Source organism: Giraffa tippelskirchi, chromosome 6, assembly GCF_054371585.1.
Source record: "Giraffa tippelskirchi isolate mGirTip1 chromosome 6, T2T-mGirTip1v1.2.pri, whole genome shotgun sequence".
Lineage (NCBI taxonomy): Eukaryota > Metazoa > Chordata > Mammalia > Artiodactyla > Giraffidae > Giraffa > Giraffa tippelskirchi.
The window spans coordinates 154014565-154039498 of record NC_137280.1 but is presented as its reverse complement, the minus strand read 5'-3'; the positions used below and the strand labels follow the sequence as shown (position 1 = coordinate 154039498).

At 36.9% G+C, this 24934-nt stretch overlaps 1 protein-coding gene and 1 non-coding gene across 3 annotated transcripts in view; both read left to right on the top strand.

Moving 5' to 3' along the window:
- TMEM167A (transmembrane protein 167A) overlaps positions 1 to 21288 on the top strand; it is a 46836-nt gene extending 25548 nt beyond the window's left edge. For both annotated transcript variants that reach the window (XM_081503927.1, XM_081503928.1), the window contains exons 2-4: positions 6822 to 6931; positions 11456 to 11490; positions 16850 to 21288. In XM_081503927.1, coding sequence (XP_081360053.1) covers positions 6822 to 6931; positions 11456 to 11490; positions 16850 to 16920 — 216 coding nt within the window. In that variant the 3' untranslated portion in view covers positions 16921 to 21288. The remainder of the gene's footprint in view (positions 1 to 6821; positions 6932 to 11455; positions 11491 to 16849) is intronic.
- On the top strand, positions 8683 to 8817 carry LOC145511855 (small nucleolar RNA U109). The gene has a single exon (XR_014058227.1). It is a non-coding gene; the product is annotated as a small nucleolar RNA U109 (small nucleolar RNA).
- Positions 21289 to 24934: the final 3646 nt, after the last annotated feature.

The following is a 24934-nucleotide window of genomic DNA, read 5'->3' as shown; positions in this document are numbered from 1 at the left end:
CTGTGAAAACTGTCACAGGTGTTTTGATATGGATCACATTAAATCTATAGATTGCTTTGGGTAGTATGGCTGTTTTAGCGATGTTAATTCTTCCAATCCAAGAGCATGTGATATCTTTCCATTTCTTTGAGTTATCTTTAGTTTTCCTTTAGCAGTGTTTTATAGTCTTTAGCATACAAGTTTTCAGTGACTTGGATAAATTTATTCCTAGGCTTTATTTGGGGGAGGGAGGATGCAATTTTAAACAGGATTGTTTTTTACTTTCTGATAGTTCATTGTTAGTGTAAAGAAATGCAACTGACTTCTGTATATTAAACTTGTATCTGCTACCTTGCTGAATTTATTTACTAGTTCTAATAGTTTTTGTATGGAGACTTTAGGGTTCTCTAGATAGGATATCATGTCATCTGCAAACAGAGATAGTTTTACTTCTTCCCTTCCATTTTGGACGCCCTTTATTTCTTTTCTTTGTCTGATTGCTGTAAGTAGGGTTTTCACTGTTGAATTCACACTATTGAATAGAATTGGTAACAGTGAGCATCCTTCCCTTGTTCCGAAATTTAGTAGGAAGGCTTTCAGCTTCTCAGCATCGCGAATTGTTGCCTGTGAGTTTGTCCTAAATATCTTTTATTGTGTTGAGATGTTTCCTCTATATCTAGTTTTATAGTTTTTATTATGGAAGGATGTTGCATTTTGTTTGAATTCATTTTCTGTGTTTATTGAGGTGATCATGTGATTTTTATTCTTCAGTTTGCTGATACTGAGTGATTTGTGGATATTGAGAAACCTTTGCATCCTTGGGATAAATCCCACTTGATCATATCCTTTTAATGTATTATTGGATTCAGTTTGTTAATATTTTGAGTATTTTTGTATCTATATTCATCAAAGATATTGGCTTGTTATTTTCTTTTTTTGTAGTGTCTTTGTCTGGCTTTGGTATCAAGGTGATAGTGGTGTCATGGTATGAATTTGGTAGCATTCTGTCCTTTTCAACTTTTGGACTAATTTGAGAAGCGTAGATTTAAGTGCTTCCTTGTATGTTTGGTAGAATTCCACAGTGAAGCTGCCCACTCCTGGACTTTTGTTTGCAAAGAGTATTTTTATTACAGGTTTTCTTTCACTTGATCAATCTGTTCAAGTTATGTTCACTCAATTTTGGCAGGCTTTGTGTTTCTATAAACTAGTCCATTTCTTGTAGGTTGTCCAATTCGTTGGCGTATAATTGTTTATATTTTTATGATTTTCTTATATTTCTGTGGTATCAGTTGTTATTTCTTCTTTTTCACTTCTTATTTTGTTTATTTAGGCGCTCTCTCTTTTCTTGGTAAACCTGGCTAGATTTTGTAGATTCTGTTTGACTTTTCAAAAACCTTGCTCTGAATTTTACTGATCTTTTCTATTGTATTATTTTTAATCTCTATTTTATTGCCTTCAGATCTTTATTATTTCCTTCCTTTAGGTCACATTGGAGTTTGTTTGTTATTTTTCTGATTGTTTTAGGTGGTAATTAGGTTGTTTGTTAGAGATTTTTCCTGTTTCTTGAGGAAGACCTGTGCTTCTATGCACTTTCTTCTTAGAATTGTTTTTGCTGCATCCCATAGATTTTGTAAGGGTGTGTTTTCATTCGAGGGCTTCCCTGGTGGCTCATTGGTAAAGAATCCACATACCAATGCAGAAGACACTAGTTTCATCCCTGAATTGGGACGATCCTCTGGAGAAGGAAATGGCAACCCACTCCAGTATTCTTGCCTGGAAAATCCCATGGACAATGGAACCTGACAGACTACAGGCCATGGGGTTGCAAAGAGTCAGACACAACTTAGTGACTGCGCATGCACGTTTTCACTGTTACTTGTTTCAAGGTTGTGTTTTTTTTTTTTCTTTTATTTCATCCTTATCCCATTTATATTTTTATAGCATGTTGTTTAGTCTCCATATGTTCGTTTTTTTTCCTGTTTTTTTCTCCCCCCTGTGGTTGATGTCTACTTTCATACCCTTGTGGTCAGAAAAGATGCTTAAGATGATTTCTGTGCTCTTAAATTTGTTAAGGCTTGTTTTGTGATCTAGTATGTAGTCTGTCCTAGAGAATGTTCCATGTGTGCTTATTTAAAAGAAAAAACATGTATTCTGATTTTTGGAGATGTAGTGTCTTGTAGATATCAAGTCCAACTGGTCTGATGTGTCATTTAAGATATCTGTTTCTTTACTGATTTTCTGTCTGAAAGATCTGGCCATTGATGCATATATGTAATTAGTGTAAGACCCTCTAATTGTTTTTATCCATTTATTATTATATAATGTCCTTCCTGCCTTTCTTTATGGACTTTAAGTCTCTTTTGTCTAATATGAATACTGCTACCACCAATTTCTTATCATTTCCAATTCCATGAAATATCTTTTTCCATCTACTAACTTGCAATCTGTGTGTTCTCAACCCTGAAGTGAGTCTTTTGTAGGTGGCATATTGTAGTGTCTTATTTTTCATCTAATCTGCCTCTCTGTCTTTTGATCAGGTCATTTAGTCCATTGACATTTAAAGTAGTTATTGATGAATATGTACTTATTGCCATTTTCAACCTTGTTTTCCAGGTGCTTTTGTACTTCTTTGTTGATTTCTTTTTGTTTTTTTTCTTTTGTGGTTTGTTGGTTTTCTTTTGTATTATGCTTGAGTTCCCTTCTGTTTGATTTTTGTCAGTCTATTGTATATTTTTGATTTGTGGTGAGCCAGGTTTTTAAGTATATTGACACATAACTATGTCTACTTGCATTTTATCATTTTTTCTTGTTTTTCAGTCAATGTACTGGCTTGTTTAAATGATCTTAATCCTTTTATATGCTTGCTTTTTCTATTATAATTTCCCCTTTCCTATTAAATCTTGCTTCTTTTCTCTTTAGAGAAAACCTTTCAATATTTCTTCTAGGGTAGGTTTGGAATTGCTGTATTCTTTTAATTTTTGCTTGTCTGAGAAATTCATCTTTCTATTCTAAGTGATAATCTTGCAGGGTTTAGAATGTTGTAGGTTTTTCTCTTTCAGAACTTTTTGAGTATATCATGCCACTCCCTTCTGGCCTACAGAGTTTCTGCAGAGAATTCAGCTGATAGCCTTATGGTGATTCTCTTGAATATGACTCTTTGGTTTTCTCTTGCTACTTTTAGACTTCTTTCTTTGTTTTTAATTTTTGCCATTTTAACTATGATATGTGTTGGTGTGGGTCTGTTTGCTTTCATTTTTTAGGGGACCCTCTGTGCTTCCTGTACCTGAATATCTGTTTCTTTCTTTTGGTTTGGGAAGTTTTTAGCCCTGATTTCCTCAGATACATTTTCAGTCCCCTTTTATTTCTCTTCTTCTCGGACCCTTGAACTGTGAATTTTGTTACAGTTAATGATATACCAGATGGACTTCTCTGAAGGCTCAGTGGTAAAGAATCCACCTACTGACACAGAAGATGCAGGGTTGATCCCTGGATCAGGAACATTCACTGGAGAAAGAATTGGCAACCCAGTATTGTTACATGGGGAATCCCACTGACAGAGGAGCCTTAGTGGGCTACAGTCCCTGGTAATAACAAAAGAGTTGGACATCACTCACTGACTAAATGACAACAACAAAAAGATACATCAGAGATCTGTTTATATTTTTAGAATTTTTTATTTAGCTGTTCTGATTGAGTGATTGCCATCATTCTGTTCTCCAGATCACTTACTTGTTCTCTGTTATTTAGCCTGCTGTTGATTGCACCTAGATTGGCTCTTATCTTAGCAATTGTATTGTCTACCTTTGATTGGTTCATCTTTATACTTGCTAGTTTCTTGTTACAATGATCTGAATTTTCTATCAGTTTTTAATTCCTGTAACATTTTTCTTACTTCCTTTTTGAATTCAAGGTCTGGGAGACTGGTGAGGGCCGTATCATTTCTTTCAGGGGAATTTCTCTTGTTCTTTTAAATCTGAGTAGTTCCTCTGCTTTTTCATCTTTCTTAACTTCTTCTGTCTCTATGAATTTAAGAGAAACAGTTCTCTACTGTGGACTTGAAGGTGTATTTTTAATATGGGAGCATCCCTGTGTAGTCTGTGTGAGTGCAATTTTTTGACAGCCACAGTTCTGCCCTTAAGCAGCCCAAAGTCTCAAATACAGTGCTAAGCTGTAGGCTGTGGTGCAGAGTGGACTGGTGCTGGGGGCCAGGGCACTGTGGCTGCATGAATCAAGATGGTTGTGCTGTTTCCTGGGACCTTGACTGCCTCTGTGGCAGGCCTCTCTCAGGACCTGCCCACCTCAGATCCAGCTCCAAGCAGAGGTGGGAAGTGGGTGGGCCTCGAGCACTGAGTACTCCTCCACAGGGGCTCTCTACTGGAGACATGACTTTCTGTGCATACCAAAGTCCACCAGGTACCACTGCCAAAACCCAGACCCACGCACCAGCTCCTCCCCCCTTTACCCCCACCTCCACTTTAGGGTTGCTTCAGACTGATCTCAGGTGGCTTCAACCTGTAGCAGCTTGAAGCAGGGCTTGAGTTCCCACCCAGAGACTGAGGCCAGGTTGTGGCAGTGAGAACACCAATCCTTACCATTAGACCAGTGGCCAGTGACAAGGCCCTGGCCTTTGAGCTTTGCAGAAAAGAATACCCACAAAGTTGGAAAGTAGTGAAACAAGTAAAGTGTTTGTTAAAGGGTGGGGAGGGGGGGAGTATAGTATGTGTGCATAGACACATGGGCAGACTCAGAGAGTTGCTGAGTCACGCCCTCATGCCAGTTTGAATTACTTTTATGGGGTAATTTCTTCTGGGTTTCTTTTGGCCAGTCATTTTGATTTGCCTGGTTCACAGTCCATATTTGGTATATCTCAGGATCCTCACATGTGTGAGCACACATCTCTTAGCCAAGATGACTTCTACCAAAAAGGCATATGGGTAGAATATCCCTTGACATCACTCCTGCTTTGACCTCCAGGGAGCCTTTCTGCAGGAATGCGGTCGAGGAGGTCTCATGACTCCCTAAATGAGAAATGAATGAGAAGCTGAATGAGAAATGTGTGGTCTGCGCAGGGCCCAGCCTCCTCCCTTATTTGTGCTGCTATTCTTGCCTTGGAGTTTCAGTCCATAGGAAATGAATCTCTAGTTGCTTTACCCTGGTGGGTGCCCGTCTTCCTCCTGCCTCAGGACTGTGGGCTCTGTGGCTAGACCTGGAACACAATCCAGACCCTGAGAGCTGGCTCCTTGCAGCTCTTAATAGATGGAGTCCTCCTGCTGAGCATATCTGCCAAGATACACTGCTTAGCTGCTGTACATATTTGTAGCCCAACCTGATTCACACTTTGACTGGGAAGTGTGGTGAGGTGCAGCCATGAGCACCAGTCTCTCTCCACCCTGATTGTTAGCAAGCCAGCATGTGCACATTCCTATCAAGTCTAGGCCCCTGAAACCCCTCTGTCTGTTCCAGCAGGCAAGGATGCTTCCCAAGCCTACCTGTGTAGATCCTTTCTCCTTTACACATGCCTACCAGAGGCATCTTAATGTCCCATCTTGATGCCTTTTTTCTTCCCTGTCCTACCTGGTCACTTTCTTGCAGCTTTTTTATATAGGAGATCTTCTGCCCATTTCCAGTTGGTTTTCTGTGAGAATTATTCCACATGTAGATGTATTTTTGATGTGTTTTGTTGGTGGAGGTGAGTTTCACATCCTACTACTCCACCATCTTGATCCCCCTCAGGAAGTATTTCTGAGTCTACTAAGTAAACATATTGTTGGCTACTGTGTGAGACTGACATATTTTAGCTACCTGTATAAAATAGAAAAGTTGTTCTTTATTGTATGTACAGTAGTATTCCTGTACTTTTAAAAATTTGTTTTATTTACTCCACCATCTCTTATTGGGCTCCCACTGTGTGGCTGATGGATAGTTAGGTGCTGGAGATTCAGTTTGTCCACTCTTTAGGGATGAGTATTATGATAAATGTGTAACAGTTTTATTTAAGAACAGATTCTTGTGTTAAATTTTTTATCTTAATAACTTGTAAAGTATCAGCAGTGAATGAGCAAGTACTTTTTTTCACCAAAACCTAATTGACAACTATTAGTCAATGCATGGAACATGACTACTTAAAGCATTTTTATTCTAAAAGAATTTCAGACTTGAAAAATCTTGAGCCAGCGTTGAGTCTTGTCTCCCCATTCTCCACCTAGTTTTACTGATGTGAAACAGAGATTTAGAGAGGGCAGTATTACATAGCCAGCTTACTTGCAGAGCTTGGAGACCATATGTTCTGCCTAGTAGTCTGGGATCCTAGGACATCTGTATTATTGGTTCGGCTTTGGTGAGCTGTTTTAGATTTGTAACATTTTTGGTGGTATTTTTAAGTTCTTGAATTTAGAATTTTTGTTGCATCTTCTGAATTCCTTAGCCCAAAGAATGGAGAAAAAGGTATGCTGTCAAAATACCTTGTAATTTTGCTTTTAAGGCTTCCCTGGTGGCTCAGATGGTAAAGCGTCTGCTTGCAATGCTTGCAATGCGGGAGACCTGGGTTCGATCCCTGGGTTGGGAAGATCCCCTGGAGAAGGAAATGGCAACCCACTCCAGTACTCTTGCCCGGAAAATTCCATGGACAGAGGAGCCTGGTAGGCTACAGTCCAAGGGGTCACAAAGAGTCGGACATGACTAAGCGACTTCACTTTCTTTTTGCTTTTAAAAAGGGTTCTCAGACATGTCATTCTGTTTGCCTTTTTGAAGAAAAAAATGTGATTCTTAATATGGAATTGTCTGACTTTTTTTTACCTATGCAGTTTATCTTGTGACATTAATTTTTATTTTTCTCTTTTTAGTCTGCCATTTTCAATTTTCAGAGTCTGTTGACTGTAATCTTGCTGCTTATATGTACCTGTGCTTATATCCGATCCTTGGCCCCCAGCCTCCTGGACAGAAATAAAACTGGGTATGTTACTAATAATGTCTAATCACCCAAGTTCTTAGAGATATTAAATGCCAACTATTGAATGTCATTAAGTAATTTAATTTCTATATGTAATTTAGTTTGTATAACTAAACTATGTAAAAATAACTTTTTACATTGTTTTTCCTCGCTTTTAAAAAATCTAGATCTTTATATTCATAGATTCTTACCAAAAAGATAAATATCAGAAGTGACCTGAAGTGTGCTGAAATGAAAAAAAAAGTGTATTTTAAAAGATGAGATAGTTTTTCCTTCTGAATTATAGCTACAATTTAGTAGTTTCAAAGACAGGGTTTGGCCTTCATTTTTAATAGTAAAATCCATTATCTTATCTTGAAAGCATTAAACAGTTTATAAGCACTGTGTCCACTACAGTACTAATATAGACATTCCATCTCCACTCCAGGACTGCTCTAATCATATAGGCTCCCCAGCTGTATCATAAAGCAAACATCTTTGGAGAAATTTAGCTTTCTTAAAGCAATAATAAAAGTTAAGCTTTGGGCATGTCACATCCCTTTTAATTGTATGTTAACACTCCTGCCAAAATTGAGCTTAATGTGATACCACATAGACTTAAATTTTTAAGTGCCATGTTCCTCATACAGAAATACATGTTGAGTTCAACCAGAAGGACAACTATATTAAAAAAAAAACAGAGACCATATGGTGAAAACTGTCTAAACTTTCTTTGCCTTACAGATTAATTTCTGTGAATAATTGTCTTAATCCTTTCATGGTAAGATCCTTAATCATCTTAAGAAATAATAGGATGAAATAGAATACTTCACATAGGCATAATTAATTATCTCCACCTTTTTTGTTTTTGATGGGAAGGAAAAGTTCTAATTAGGATACTGCAAAGTCAGGCTCTGTTTTTCCACTAAAAAAATCTCCTACAAGAAGCAAGGTAGTAGATATTCAACTATGAGAGGAAATAATTATCTTTCCTTCAACTGCATTATATCTTTGGGGTCATAATTAACATTTATTCAAACATTCCATTATCTAAATCATTTGGCTTTTGTTACTATTTCTTTTTATTATGTGGGTTTGTTTGAACCTCTATAAAGGCATAGAGAACCCCTACCCAGTTTTGAATTGTTGGCCTAAGGCATTTTATTTAACCTACTGAAGGTGCAAACAGATGTTATTTGTCCATGGGTTTTTCTGACAACACCTCACTTCCTTTGTAGAGATTATGTTCTTATCATTCCACCTTTTCTCTGAACTCGTATTGCACTGAGTCTTCAGTCCCTTTGTTGAAATTATATAATTTTATTTGTTGCTTAGTTGTACAAGAAGCCTTTCTACTCAGCTAAACAATTTTATTTCCTCCTTCCCTTTCTCTGCAATCCCCTGTGGGTTTCTGTGGTGGCTCAGCAGTGAAGAATCCACCTGCCAATGCAGAAGGCACACATTCAGTTGCTGGGTTGGGAAGATCCCCTGGAAAAGGAAATGGCAACCCCCTCCAATATTCTTGCCTGGGAAATCCCTTAAACAGAGGAACATGGCAGGCTACAGTCCATGGGGTCGCAAAGAGTCAGAGCCAACTTAGCAACTAAACAACAACAACAAAGCCTGTGGTAGAATCCAGTAAACAATCTCATCGATTGTTAGTTTAGATTTCTAATACATAATGTTTAATAAAGAATTTGTTTATTTCATTCGTGAATAATCACATAGTGGTAGAACAGAGTATTTGTACTTTTGTGGTGCTGCGACAAAGTAGGCTGCATGTGGAAATGTCTGCTTCTCGTTCCTTTGGAAGCAGGAATACATCCACAACATGCTACATTAAAAAAGGAGTTCTCAGGGCTGCCAACCTTACAGTAGAGGTTGAGTAGTAGTATATTTCTCCTACATAAAACCAAAGAAATAGCATGCCTATTTTTACATTTTAAAGTATATATGATACAGTTAGCTGTTTGAAAGCTTTTTTGAAAACCTTTTTAATTTGTTTTGTTTGCTTTTGGCTGTGCTGGGCCTTCATTGCTTGCTACATGGGGGTTTTCTCTATTTGCAGCAAGTGGGAGCTACTCTCTAGTTGTGGTGTGCAGGCGTCTCACTGCAGTGACTTCTCTTATTGAGGAGCATGGGCTCTAGGCCAGGCAAGCTTCAGTAGTTGCAGCACACAGGCTCAATTCCTGTGGCTCATGGGCTTAGTTGCTCCTCGGCATGTGGGATCTTCCCAGATCAGGAGTCAAACCTGTGTCTCCTGCATTGGCAGGTAGATTCTTTATCACTGAGCCACGACAGAAGCCCTAAAAACATTGTCTCTATACAAATGTCAAGCTCCTTTTATTTTGACTTGTACAAATGAAATAATTTCTGTGGAAGACATTTTTACTGGTCCTTGTTCTTTTCTGTTAAAAATGTATTTTTATGAAACTCATAATAAACTTTCCTTTGATTCTACTGAGTGTTCCATGCTTAAGTGAAGATATCTGGACCAATTAGATAAAATGAGTTCTTAATAACTTCACCATTGAAAATAGCAACTTCATTTTTTGCTGCTTCAAATAGTATAGGACTTAAAAGCAGCAGAGAAGGGTTGCTGTTTTGTCTAGTTTCCTATTTTCATAGACTATAATTTCATCAGCTTATTGGCTTATGTCTTTAGAAACTAAGCAGCTTATTTGTATTGGTGTTTACCAGCTTAAGTTCCTTTTAGCATCTGGGATATTATGGAAATGTCTAGGTAGGGAAATATGTAAAAAAGGCCAAAGCAGTACCAATTAATCTCTTATGTTGCCAAATTAGGAATTTTTTTCATTTAAGTAGCTTCTAATATGCTCTGTTATACCAATTTCCTACTGATGCTTTGATGCTAATTACTAGACTATAAGACCTGAAAAGACCTTGACTGTGGTGATATGGTTTCAGACTGTTCTGAAGGGCCCTAAGCTTTCCCATAGAGGAACTTCAGGTGTCCTCCTTCTGAATACCTCAACCAGAGCAGCTTTGAGTCAGTAATTCATTTTATAATCAATAGGTTTTTAGAATCAAGTTTGCAGGGCATTGCAGATCACTATCCAGTTGTCTTCCATTTTTTTTTTTTGATGAAGTATAAGCCAATGTTAGTGATACCTGGAGTTATTGTCCATACCTTTAGCCTGTGTAATATTGAACACAGCACATGTTAGTCACTAAAGACTTTCTGTGTAATAACTCATTTAATCCTTATAGCAACCCTATGAGAATGAGATAATGAGATAAAATAACCTGCTCACAGTTATGCAGCCAATTAAGTAGAATTTAACTTAGGCACAGTTTAGCCCTGATCCTTTGCTTTCAAGAGTATACATTTGTCCTTTTGATTCCTATAGTGAAGTTGTTTCACCTGTCAGAATTCCCATCCTTCACAATACTTATATTTTTGCCCATTTCATTTAATCTGAACTAAGGGATTTTTTGCTTTGATGTCAGGAAATTACTGTATACTTCAGAGGAGGAACATGTTTGGAACTTAATTGAGTCAGCATTTTTTTTTTTAAGTCTTAACCATTCCAATATAATTTATTGCCAGCCATCTCTTTGGGCAAAGAAAATATATAATTTCTCTCAAATATAAACATGATTTTCTTCCTATAACAATTCTAACTCACTGCAGTAATTTTAATGTTAATTTATCTTGATTTGTAACCATGTGTAATACTATTTATATTTCTGTTCGTCACATCAAAATAATTGTCTATAATTTTTTTTCAAATATCTATTCATTGAATGTCATTTTTAAGCTGGTATGTTTTAATACATGCAAAATAAGTGATATATCCATATAATATGTATTTATAATATATTCATGGCATTGAAATAAAAATTAGTCTAATTTTTATTATTTCCAGGATATATGTATTTTAAATATATATTTTAAATTGTATATGAAATTATAGGTTCATATACAACATCCCTCAACTAGGGTTTCTGCTTATGTTGAAATATGTTATAGTGAATATATTACATTGAAATATAGGCTCATATTTTTGTATCCCTCATTTAATGTTATGGTCATGTAAATGCTGTCATTGGAGGTCATGATTATAGATCATTTAAATACAGAACTATATTCAGTAAAAAGTTTTTTCAGTTAATGTCAAAATTTATCCAAAACCAACTGTGTCCATTTACTGTTTTTTCAAAATTAATGTTTATTTAAATCAGCATTATGTGTTTTCTGCTTTTGAAGGTAAAGCACTTGAAGTTGACTGAATTAATCTTTTACTAGTAAGCTCTTGTGCAAATTTTTGCCATTCTTACGTTAATTTACTTTGGGCCCAACCTGTGACACCACATATGTTCCAATTTCTAATAGTTTCTGTACATTGATGGTTGGTAAGCTATTTTGTCCTACTTTTCTATATAAGTGGTGGCTCAATATCAAATGAATTTCAGTTTAAACCAATGCATCAGCATTTAAAATGCTAGTATGTAATAAATTACCTATATGATACTGAATAATTTATCTTTCCCAGTAATCAGTAGCTACTTTTTTATTTTCTGCAGGTTGTTGGGTATATTTTGGAAATGTGCCAGAATTGGTGAGTATCTGTCTATTATCTCTCTACTTTCTTATGCTGTAAACCGTTGGCCAGTTATATTCAAACAAATCAAAATGTCAGTTTTTAAAGTGCAGACTTCCCAGTTGTGTACCTTTTTGCATACTTTATCGAGTTCCACATAACTCTTTTCTTGACACTATTTAAAATGATTTCACAGATACCTTCTAATATTCATTAATAGGGAGATGGAAAGCAGGACAGAGGTCTCTGTAATTTAGACAGTAAACAGTATGCCTTCCTGGTTTTGAGGAGATTACAGCCAAGTATGTCTAGTTTTATGCACACATAGACTAGAGCATGCTGTTCCCTATAATGTGTACCATTTTGATAACTAAGGATGATTTTTCCATTTAATGAAAGGCTTGCTGAGCAGCTGTCTAATTGCCCTCTGGTAAGTCATAGAATCTTACTAGTTGCTTTTAGAAAACATGAACTATTTCATCTTTTGAACCCATGTATGTGATCATTCTTGAACTTTGTGTAAATGTGGTTATCTTCTAACTTTTCATAATAAAGTTAGTAGCATCTTAAGTGTGTAAATGGTAAGATAACTATATATTAATATTCATTGTCCCATAACATTATGTATAGCATTTAACACAATGCCCAGCACATACTAGATTCTCAAATAATTGGTAAGTAAATGAATTAAAATGTACTTTATTCACCAGTAATTTTTTTTTTATTGAAGTGTAATTGATGCAAAATATTATATATCAGGGTTCCTCAACTTCTAGGTCTCAGACCAGTTCTGTGGTCTTATTGCTGGGTCATATTGTGGTTCTGTTTTTACTGAGAAACCTCTATCCTGTTTTCCACAGAAGCTGCATTAATTTAAATTTCCACCAATAACTACATCCTCAGCAACATTTGTTGTGTCCCTTCTGATGATAGCCATTCTGATAGGTGTGAGATGACATCTCATTTTGGTTTTAATTTGCATTTCTGTGATGATTAATAGTGTTGGTCATCTGCTTGTCTGTCATCTGTATGTCTTCTTTGAAAAACTTTCTCTTCAGGCCTTCTGCCCAGGTTTAATTGGGTTGTTTTTTTGATGTTGAGTTGTATGAGCTGTTTATAGATTGTGAGTGTTAATCCCTTATCAGTCATGGCATTAGCAAATATTCTCTCTCATTCCATAGGTTGTCTTATCATTTTGTTGATGGTTTCTTCTGCTGTGGAAAAGCTTTTAACTTTAATTAGATCCAGTTAGTTTATTTTTGCTTTTGTTTCCTTTAGATAGATCCTAAAAAATATGATTTATGTCAAAGAGTATTCTACTCTCTTTTCTTCTAGGAGTTTATGGTTTCCAGTCCTACATTTAGGTCCTTAATCCATTTTGAGGTTATTTTTATATATAGTGTGAGGAACTAGCTGTTCTGTTTCATTTTTTTACGTGTAGCTGTCTAGTTTTCCCAGCACCACTGGTGGGGGTGGGGAGGGGTTCCTGACACAGTTTGGTATGGTGTCTAGGGTGTTCTGAAACTTGGCCTGCTATTGGGCCAGACCATGTCCCAACTGGACCCAGGGCAGGGTCTGGCCTGCTGGGATGGGGGCTTATGGGGCAGTCTGAGTCTGTAGGTTGCAGGATTGTGGCTTTCTAGCATTTAGTGTCTGCCCCCTGTTGGAGTAAGTCTGATCCAAAGGCTAGAGCAGGCTTTTCTGAGGGCAGAGCTGGGCTCCATGGGTTTCTGGGGCTGGTGCTTGCCCACTGGTAAATGGAATGGGGCACTGAACCCTCTGGTGGATGGGGCCATGTTTAGAGGCAGCTGTGGGCTCTTAAGGCAGCATGTCTGCTGATGGATGTGGCTCTGTCCTCACCAGATGGGTTGCTTAGCTTGAGGTGTCTCAGCACTCACCTGTAGGCTGTTGGGCAAGAACACGGTTGGGTCCTAGCACTAATAAGCTAGAGGGAAGATTCTACAGTGGTGCCCGCCAGTGTCCATATCACAGAAGTAACTCGCAGAATGGCAGCCGTCAGTGTCTCTGTCCCCAGGGTAAGATGCAGTTGCCTTCTGCTTCTTCAGGAGATTCTCCAAGACCAGAAGGTAGGTCTGACCAAGGCTCCTGTCAAGTCACTGCTTTGGCCCTAGGTCCTGAAACGTGAAATTTTGTGGGTGTCCTTTAAGAGAAAGGACAAGAATAAACCTCGTGCATTTATGATCAATTAAGCTACAACAGTGGAGGCAAGAATATACAGTGGAGAAACAAATCTCTTCAATAAGTGGTGCTGGGAAAACTTTACAGCCACAGGTAAAGAATGGAATTAGAACATTCTCTAACAACATACAAAAATAAACACATATTTAGGTCTTTAAGTATCTTAAGACTAGATACTGTGAAACATCTGGAGGAAAATATAGGCAGAAGACTCTCTGACATAAATTGCAGCAGTATTATTTTGGATCCAAAACTCCTACAGTAAAGGAAACAAAAGCAAAAATAAACAAATAGGAAGTATCTACTATGGTGGCTCAGAAGGTAAAGAATCTGCTTGCATTCCCTGGGTTGGGAAGATCCCCTGGAGGAGGGCATGGCAACCCACTCCAGTATTGTTGACAGGAGAATCCCCATGGACAGAGGAGCCTGGAAGGTTACATTTTATGGGGTTGAAAAGAGTCGGAAACAACTGAGTGACTAAGCACAGCACAGCACAGTATAGCACAAGGAACTATATTCAATGTGTTGTAATATCTTTAATGGAAATCTGAAAAAGAATATATAAATATATGTGTATGTATATATTTATATGTATGTGGATGTGTAACTGAACACTTTGCTGTATACCTGAAACATTGTAAATCAGCTATTCAGTTAAAAAAAAAACAAACATATGGACAGTTTGAGGGAATAGAGACTATCACTGGATTAGAGTCATCAGTTCAGTTCAGTCACTCAGTCATGTCAGACTCTGTGACCGCATAGACTGCAGCACACTAGGTTTCCCTGTCCATCACCAACTCCTGGAGCTTACTCAAACTCTTGTCCATTGAATCGGTGATGCCATCTAACCATCTCATCCTCTGTCATCCCCTTCTCCTCCTGCCTTCAATCTTTCCCAGCATCAGGGTCTTTTCCAATGTGTCAGTTCTTCACATCAGTTGGTCAGAGTATTGGGGTCTCAGCTTCAGCATCAGTCCTTCCAATAAATATTCAGGATTAAAGTCATAGTAACATTAAAATTATTGGCTTATGGTGAATAAAATGTTAAGGCATTTTAAATCCATTTTTTATGTAATACATTAGAAAACATTGTACAACTCCATTAGTAACTAATCCAGGTGACTTTGTTCACAATTGTTGCTTGGAAAAGTAGGTAAAGGTTTCAGACATCTAGTTTCTGGCTTTCTTATTGATATCCTGTTAGTATTATCTATTTTTATGCCTAATTATAAACTATGCCTTTCCTTTTTTAGCTTGCCCATGTATTTCCATTTTCCTTTCTTGACTGCATGAATATCACAGGTTAACTAGTTCAGTTATTCACTTTTGCCAATTATGTGAAAACCATTAGCTTTTCATTTTGGCAAAGTGTTTTAGAAAATGTTGGTACTGCTATGCTGCTTTCTCAACCACATGTTCCTCTCTTATCTTGACACAGAGTATATCCACAAAGAAAGGATGCAATTTTAATGGGAAAAGGCTCAGCCAGATCATCTTATCATGTTACACATCACATTACAGCAACTGTTTCACATTCACTTATAGAGACCTAAGACCAGACAAGAAGTAACATTCTTACCCTAGTTCAACTAAAGATGTTTAGCTCTACCACATGGCAATCTCTTTTAAGAAAATTAAAAACAGGAAAATGAAACCCATATGTAAAACATAGTATTCTAAATTGGAGGATGAGGAAGAGAAGAACTTCCTCAAAAATTGATTTTTAGCAGATGGCAAATTTAGGACAGTATTAATTTCTTCTTTTAGTATTTAAGAAGGCTGTATTTGACAATAAGAGCATCTAGCCCTATGGAAAGAGGGACAGGCTTCCTTATGAGATCTACCTGAAATTTTGGTCTGATTGATTTTTGTTCTTATTGTTTTGTTGGATAACTTGAGGTTTTTATTCTGAAAAAATCAGCATTGCTAAAAAAAAACAAGGAACAACAGTATTTTCTAGTTTCTTTCTTTTTTCCAGTTGAGATAATATTGTGAAAACTGTATTTTCTCACTTTCTGAATTTTCGTTTAGTTGGAACACAGTTCATTAAATGTCTGTGGATAGAACACTGTCTGAAAAACAATGTTTATTTTGTTTGCATGTGTGTAAAATGTGTCCTATGAATATTGCCGTTGAATAGATACAAAGATAAAAAACTTACCAGTTGTATCCCTGTGATCTCAGTGAGAGAGCTCTGAAAATAATGACCTTCAAGGTTGTAGTTGGTAAGAGTGATCAAGATTGACATTTTCCAGAAGTAATTAACTAACCTTGCTAAGTGAAATAAGGAACTTAGTTACTAGAAAAGAAATTATTTTAAACATCATAGAAGAACACAGGTGAGGGGAATATAAACCATCTCTATATAGGAACCAGGTTCATACTCAGGTAGCATGTCCTCTCTCTCCTTCCTTCCTTTCATATGTGCCCTCAAGGCAGCATAAAAAATGCCCGGTGCCTGGTACAGTCTTGCAATTATTGAAGAAACAGGAAAGAATAAGTTTGAGTTAGCTCACAATCCCAGGATCTCTGTTTGCAAGACAATTACACAAGCCACCTCCAGATCTACTTCATGCAAAAGAAAGTCTCTAGCTATAAACAGACAGTCCTTAAACACATGTGAAAACTAATTCAGAAGTGATTGATTGTTCTAAGTTCTGCATCTCTAACCCAGAGTAATTATACTATAAAAGATTTGATACAAAATCCATCTCAGAAATAGTTTTCTCTAATGTGTTTTTATTAAACATTCTATGTGATATTGATTTTTAAAATGCACTTTTATTGAATACTTGTTTATTTTCATTCAGGAATGCTATTTTTTCCCCTTATAAGTTTTTTGAGATAATTTCTCTTGGGTCTTTATCCTACATTCTTCGTTACATTTTTTAATATGTAGGTTTATGCAGTGACACTAAAATGGCTAATCCAGAGTTTTCTAAAGACATGACAAGGAGGTGGTCTTAGATCGGTATCGTTTAGTTAGTTCATTCTGGTGTGTACTTACTTTTTTGCTGCATGTAGTTCATTTTGCCCACCCCTGCCCCTAAGTATATGGGCTTCATAGGCAAGAATCTTATCTTGGTTTCTACATGCCTCTCTCCTGTAGTAATAACCTTATGTTAGCCACTCAGTTAATCAACATGAATATATTTAACTACCTTTTTTCCAACAGGTGAACGGAAGAGTCCTTATGTTGCAGTGTGCTGTATCGTGATGGCCTTCAGCATCCTTTTCATACAGTAGCTTGGAAAAATGCCAGAATTCTTCAGTTGCCATCAGATTTAAATATGATAAAAAAAGGACTTATCTGCTGAAAATAATGGAAAGAATAGCTAACCCTTTTATCTCTGAACATTGAATGAGCTACACTTTCAGCTGCTGTTTTCTATTTTTGTTATTGGACCAATGTTCTATATAAATAATTGGGATGTAACATTTAATACTCCAGAGTTTAAATATCTGTAACAATCAACCTCAGTACTGTCACTACAATATTACATTCTGCATATGTCATTCTGTTGTGCCAGATACCAGTTTTTAGTGAGGTATTTTTAAGGCACATAGTAGAAAACAAAACTGGTAAATTATTCAAGTTCCTTTCACTGTGATTTGGAAATGATAAATCTTTATAGAATGAGACCTTTTTTTGGACTAGCTTTTTTATTGGGAAAAAAAAAGTTCAATTTGTGTTGGTAAGGATTGCATTCATATTTAATAATGCTGGCTTTTCCTCTGGCCATATCATTTTGAGCATTAACCAGAGTACCTCTGCTCTTAGCAATCTGTAGTTTATTACAGGTGTTTAAACTATTTAAAACAAACCTATGTAGTTCTTAAGGAGGAAGATAGATGAGATGTGACTTAAGAGAAAATGTTAAGACTGTTGAGAAAATGTTCCTATTTAACATAAAGTAATTCACAATACCCGACTGGTGGTGGTATCTCTGAAACCTCTGGTTAAGTATGGATAAATGTCTTAAGCAAAAATTTGACCAGCTGCCATTCTTCAAATAAGACTACATGCTTAGAGTAAAAAGAGCTAAACAGAACAATTACAGAATGATAATCTTGGATGTGTTTTTCATTCTTTTTAGTGTTAGGTCTGTACATTTTAATTACCCCAAAATACAAACTGTGTTTTTGTTTTTTTAATACATTGCTCTCAATCTAGTTTATGTTTTGTATATCAACTTGAACTGGAATCTTGTGTAACTTAGTAAATGATGATAAACAGCTTTCAAGTCTACTTACCATATTCCATGGCATAAACGTCTTTGAGCTTTGTTGATGAAGGAAAACCTTCAGTAATTTTCATGCAGGAAATGTGACTTACCGATTTTGTAGTAGAGCAGTTATTACATATTATGGTTAACATTTCTTAAGGTTCAACCAAAATTCAGTTAAAATTTCAAAACTAAGGAGAGCTTCTTAGCTAAAAATTGCCTGTTACAGTTTTAATTAGATACTATTGTCAGCTATTGGAGAAGGAAATGGCAACCCACTCCAGTGTTCTTGCCTGGAGAATCCCAGGGACGGCGGAGCCTGGTGGGCTGCCGTCTATGGGGTCGCACAGAGTCGGACACGACTGAAGCGACTTAGCAGCAGTAGCAGCATTGTCAGCTATTAATTGCCTGTAAAGATAAGAATAAACCTTTCTTTTTTTTTTTTTTTAAAGAAAAAACTGTTTGGAATTATTATAAAATGAGCCTGCCAGTAGCTCTTTCTGCAGAAACAAAGTACGGAACTAAAAGTCACTTATTTTTATGACTACTTTAAGGTGCTTAGTAAGAATTCTAGGAACCATCTAAGAAACTCTTGTTGCATGTTGCTGGCTTTTTTTTTTTTTTTTTTTTTCAAAAGATGAAAGCCTCTGTTGGCTGTTTATTGTACATTTCTGGCTTACCTATAGCTAATGTAAAATGGTATATTTTGCCCTAACAGGTAATCAGGTTATGATGATTGTTCCTACCTGCACTGTCTCTTGGGCTTTTGCATTAGGTCATGGATTTTCAGGGTATTCCCCAAAATAGAACTTTTATCAGCATACAAAGAGTAAGTAACCTTCATGGGTCTAGCTTCTGAGTGACCATCTGTTGTCCAACTCTGCTGCCAGCTAGATTTTCCTAAAGCTATGTCAACTAACTTTTTTAGTTGTTTACTAACACAAATCTAACATGAAGAGGGCAAGAATATTCTAGATAATCAGTTCTAGGATATCTCTTTAAGTTGGCATTTTAGAGGAGGTAGATGGAAAGTAGAGGTAGAAAAACATTCTTTTTTTCAAAGAATTACCACTGAATCCTGTTGTCTAACCTAAAGGGGAGAGTAGATAGTTAAGTAGTCCACAAAATATTCAGATACTCCTTTTGTGGTCTTAGCAGATTGGAGAAGAAGATTAAGGATCAATTTAAACATCAGAGGTACTGCCTGTATCACATAGTCCTGCTGCAAGACCAGATGGGAAGATGGGCACTAAAGTCCACAGTTTACTAGATTCAAATACTCTCCCTAATCTCCTTCCTGGCTCCAGAATCTTAATTCCAGCTTGCCTGGAATTTTTGTGTTGATGTTTAGTTCCTGATTGGCCTCAGCTGTACCAATGGCAGGAGCATGTCTTCTTTCCAGGCAATCATAAAAAGATGATCAGTCAAAAGAATACATAGTCTGTTGAATTCTGTCTGTGGCTTAAAAAAGTTTAGATACAAGTCCAGTATCCCATTAATGCTTATGCTGCTGTGCCAGGCACTACTGTCCTGAATGTTCTTTGCATCATCAACTTCAAAATAGCCCTTTTATGCTGGGAAAAGTAGTAGTATGTAATTTGTAATAGACACCATAATCTTAGTAAAATGCAGATCAATCTAGTCCTAACCTAGGACAAAATAGAGTTTTGAATGAAGTAACTTCTGTAAGTTCACAAGGTCAAAAATGAACAGATCTCTGCCTAGTTTTGTGAAAAACCTAGCACTTGTAAATAGAGTATTTATATTTCAGCATTTTTAAGAGGCATTAGTAGAATGCATTCAGTCTATTATCAATGGAGATAGAAAGACAAGTACAGTTTCTTCACTCTAGTGGTTCATAATGTAGCGAGTGAGAGAGAAATGAGGTTATTTATATAAAGTACAATATGATAGCATTAATTACTGAGATAATTCCAGGATTCTAGAAGAAAATAAAAAGGGTTCAATCAGAGATATGAACTTCCTTCCAGAGAAGCAATGCTTAAACTGAATTTAAGAGCAATATGCAAATGCACCGGGGATATATATTATGGACCATCAGTACCTTGATTGTTGTGTAAGCCACTTGGGAAGTGGAGTTGAGCCGTGAACAACACAGGTTTGAACTGTGTAGCTCCATTTACATGTTGGATTTTTTTCTGTAGTAAATGCTTCAGTAATAAACGATCCCAAGTTGGTTGAATCTGCGGTTATGGAACCATAGTTATGGAGGGCAGGCTGTAGGATATGCATAGATTTTGGACTGCATAGAGGGTCAGCACCCCTTACCCCCTCACTGTTCAAGGATCAACTATGTTAAGACATAAGCCTAGAAAGGTGGAGAGAGGTTAGATCCTAAAGGGTCCTGCATTTTTCTCATTACCACCTATTACCTACCTCAAAATTGAAGTGGAATGTGTTTTCTCCTGCCTGACAAAAAAAACTTAAGGAAAAAAATAAAATTACTACATTGGTGTATGTATAAAAAAGATTGAATATATCCATGTCAGCCTTATTTTGGACCAAGAATACAATAGTATCCTCTTCAGAGACACGTGCATAGCATATAAAGCCAAGGTAACTTACAAGTGAGGTCAGGTATTTTTAGGAACTTTGTAGCTCATACTCTATCAATGCCAAGAGTAATCAGGATTATTAAAGCACAGGTGCACAAGTGAAGGTAGTTGTAATTTCTATGTTTCCTGGGTGCACAGAAAAGATTTCCAGTCTTTTCAGTCTAAACAAGGAAATGTGCTCCTTTCAAAGCCTTTGAGAAGATACTGTATCACAGGAAATTGAAAACAAGAATGAAAGATTCTTACGGACCCCCTTTTTACTTTCTCTGGTATCTAATAAAAATAGATGAACAAAAGAAGTAGGCTTCCCTGGTGGCTCAGTGGTAAAGAATCCACCTGCAATGCATTAGATGCAGGTTCGATCCCTGAGTTGGGAAGGTCCCTTAGGGAAGAAAATGGCAACCCACTCCAGTATTCTTGCCTGGGAAAACCCACGGACAGAGGAGCCTAACGGTGTACAGTCCATGGGGTCTCAAAAGAGTTGGACACGACTTAGCGACTAAACAACAACAAAATTAATACCCGAGTAATAGCATTTTTCATACTGCACAGCCCTGTTATTCTCAGTCTGCCTGTTACTACTAGCTTCCAAAAATAGCTCATGATTATGCTATATATACATTGCCTTCCATGGTTTCCTTTACTTTGCCCTAAACCAACTCCAAGATGGTAATCTGAAATGCCACTCCAGTATCGCAAAAAAGAGGGTAGGTGGAAATACATTTCCTGTGGTTTTGAGAGTACAAAGAAGCATCCTACTCTCTGTTTCGTGTACATGTCTGCGGTGTGTAATAAAAATCAAAATGAACTCACAAGAGCCTCCTACTTTTGTCAGATGAATGAGGGTTGTTTTAGAAGTTAAAAGTATTGAAATTGCCACCTTTTGAGTAGGATACAAGTAGATGTTTCTGTTTTGCCTGCATTTTAATTCGTGTCTGGTCAGGTTTGGTTTGGGGGAGTTTTTATATTGTTTTGCATCTTAAAGCCGTTCAGTCTACAGTATTATATTGCTATTTCTTTGAGTGAGCCTTCAAGAATCTAAATGACTTGGTTTAGATACGAAGTCATGAATTCCCTCCAGAGATTGGAAATCTGATTCTGAGTGAAAGTGACAGTTAATTGTTGAAAATTACTTTCAACCTGTCCTCAACTAAGAGCCTTCAGATGCCCAAATATTCTGGCAAGTAGCTATCAAAATCTGAGAGCAGTATCCATCAGAGTGAGATTATTTAGCCAGTTTATACCATTTGTTGAGAAATATGAGAAAACATATACATACTATGTGCCTTACTTTGGATAGCATGGTCTTTGTACTGTTATCTTCCCAGCCCTCAATTTACACAAACAAATCTTTGTTAGACCTATTACTGGAAAGAATTGACTTAACCGAATGAAATTGCAACAACTGTATTTTTAGTTGAGTTTAGAACTCAAAAAGTACTTCAGATACAAATAGAAGAACAATATCCTAGTTGTATCTTCAATGTATAGTTTAAACCACCCTCATTGCTTCATTGTAACTACCAGTTGATGTAAGACTAAAGAAAAATCACTAAATTTCTGATTTTTAACTTACATCAAAAGAATTCAAAATGGCTTTACTTGAGACTTGAGTTTAACATAGTAGGAAAGCAAAATCAGTTTTCTGTTCAAAGGGTTTGCATTAATATCCTCAATCATAATAGAATTGCTGGGAGGGGAAAAAAAGAGAAACATAATATTGGAAATAAGGGTAAGTCACTTCACACATACTTTGTAGAGAATGAGAATACACAGAAACTGTGAAATAGCTAGACACCACTACTGTTTGAGCTTTATTTAGCAAGGGAATTAGCCTAGGAGCAAAGGTGTCATGATTGAGGTTTGGTGCCCAAATTGCCAAAATGTACAATTTATGAGCCACTTCAATATTTCTGATCAAGTAGTGTCTAGGGTAAATGCTGGAAAAATAATTTACAGAGATACTAAACTGCTTTAAAAGGAATAAAGATACATTTAACACATAAGGGATTTCAAGAAGGCTGGTATCAAAAAAGGAATATTTGCAGTAGTGAAGTTTTAAAGAGATCTTCAAACTTAAGGTTTAACACTAAAAGATTTGGCATGGGAGACAAAGTTCGGAAGATAGAACACTCTATAACATTTCATTAGGGCCTTTGCAAAACAAGATAGGATTTTCCTTTTGATTTTATGTAATAAAAGTATTGTTTATTCTTTGGTCGCTTTGTAGCTAATGTTATTCCCAAATGGAGAAAACTCTTATTAAATCTTGGAAAGTGATGAGAATACTTCGACTTATAAAATATGTTTAAGAAGTGTACAGTATGAAATTAAGAGAGCTGTAGAATGCAAAATACAGGATAATAAAGCTGGATGAGTTTTTAGAAAATTTAGTTTTATGAGTATGTAATCTAAACCTCATTCAGATCTCTAATGGGTCACTGTTCTGAGCTCTGACTGAATCAAAGCCAAAATAACATATAGTAACAATAGCTCTAAACCCATAACTTAAAACTGCAGTCATACTAAACTGGCAACTCCAGTACTAGTTGTTTTTATATTTAAGAATTGCCCTCACAAGCATCCCTTGAAGGAGGTGTAATTGAATCTGCTAACATTTGGAAACTGGACATAGAAAACTATTGAGATGGCTCCTGAATCGCCGGGCAATTAGTTTGACTTGCAATGAAGAACAGAAATAAGGGTAGAATTGAGGATAATCTTTATACTCCCAAGGAATGGAAAAGTAATCCCTCTTACACATCTGCCACACAAGGTAAATTCCTTTATAACCACTTTTCTGTTTCTAGAAGAATCCTTTGAGAATTGGCTGTGTGCCAGAGTCAGGGTATCCAATGTGGAACAAGACAAAGCTACTATCACAGAACCTAGAATCTAATGAAGACCAGCTAACCAAAATAATTAGGTGAGCATACACAACCTCTAGTAAGGACCTTGAAGACACCAAAGGATGATTTAGATGGAGTAGTCAGAGAAGGCCAGTCCATAAAGTTGATGACTGGGGTAAGACTTGCAGATGAAAAGAGCATGACCCAGGAGTCAGAAGGAACAGCATACTTGAGGACCGAGAGATGGGAAAGAACTCGGGACTTGAGGTGGAGAAATCAATAAGAAACTAGCATGAACTGAGACACAGAATGGTGTAAGTTAAATAGAAAAATGGACCAAATGATGCAGTTGCTTTGAGCCATAGAAAAGACTAGGAGACTCATATAAAGGATGAATCAATACCTGATTACTAAATTAGAGGTATAGGGTCTATAAGCCTGTCCTTGGATCTCATATTGCAACTAAAATCCACAGGGCAGGTAATACGGAAGGACAGGCAAGAAGCTTCAGGATGGGCTGCAACCCATGTCAGTTATTATTGCTCTAATCTTGGTGCTGTGGATGTCCTGCAGAAAGAAGCCAGTGCCCATCACTTTGGAGCTAAACACAGTTTTCAGTTTCAGAAAAACTGAAGGAGAAAGTGAAATAGTTACAGGTCAAGCCATTGCCTCATGCTAACAAGGTTAGTGCATCTGTGACAACCTGTGTGAACTAACAAAATGGTAACTTTGCCCCCCAAATTTCACATGTAGCCCACTCAAACCAAACTATAAGAAACAGAATTCTAGAAAATGTAGGATGGCCAAGCTGCAGTGGATCAACCAAGCTGACATCACACCCTCTTAAGACCCACTTGGATTGCCTCCCAGCAATTCAAAACATTTTCCAAACAAAGCTGTTTATCCCTTCTAAATCTGCTTCTCTGAGTTTATTTTTGTAAATAGTACAACTTTCCTTCTATGATTGAAACTTTCTAACCCCCTAAACTCCTCTTTGACTCTCTCACATCCTTCCCTTGCTCCTACCAATCCATAGTTGTTTTTGTGTTTGTGGTTTTGGGGTTTGTTTTTTTTTTTTACCTCTTCAGTGCCTACCCCAGGCATATGAGTTCAAACTCAACAGGTGACTATACAATCCCACACCCTGATTACAGATTCAGTTTTATATAAGCCTCATTCTGGAACCCCAGAAGAACAACACAGGCATTCTCCCCCTCCAAAGACATGTACAGGAGAGTGAGTTATGACAGAGGAGCTAGCATACTGTTTTCATATTTAAACCAAGAAAAACATGCTGTAGACAAGATGAAAGATCTAATAAAAATGTGTCCTTATTCCTGATTCTAAAACTTTAACAGCTGGGCTTTCCCAAGTGGAATAATGTTACATAAATAGCTCAGCCATGAAGCAGAGGGACTGAAGAAGTCCAAAGAAATGATAGATGATCTTGGACACTCTGAATCACACCCAATGGAGTTACAAGGAAATAAGTGGTCTTTGGAAGGTACTGGTGAGCTAGCGCTGGTACATCAGCAGACTTTACAGAACCTTAGTCATGTATCACTAATTCTACAGATGGTTTCTTTCTCCTTAAGCATATTAACACTCT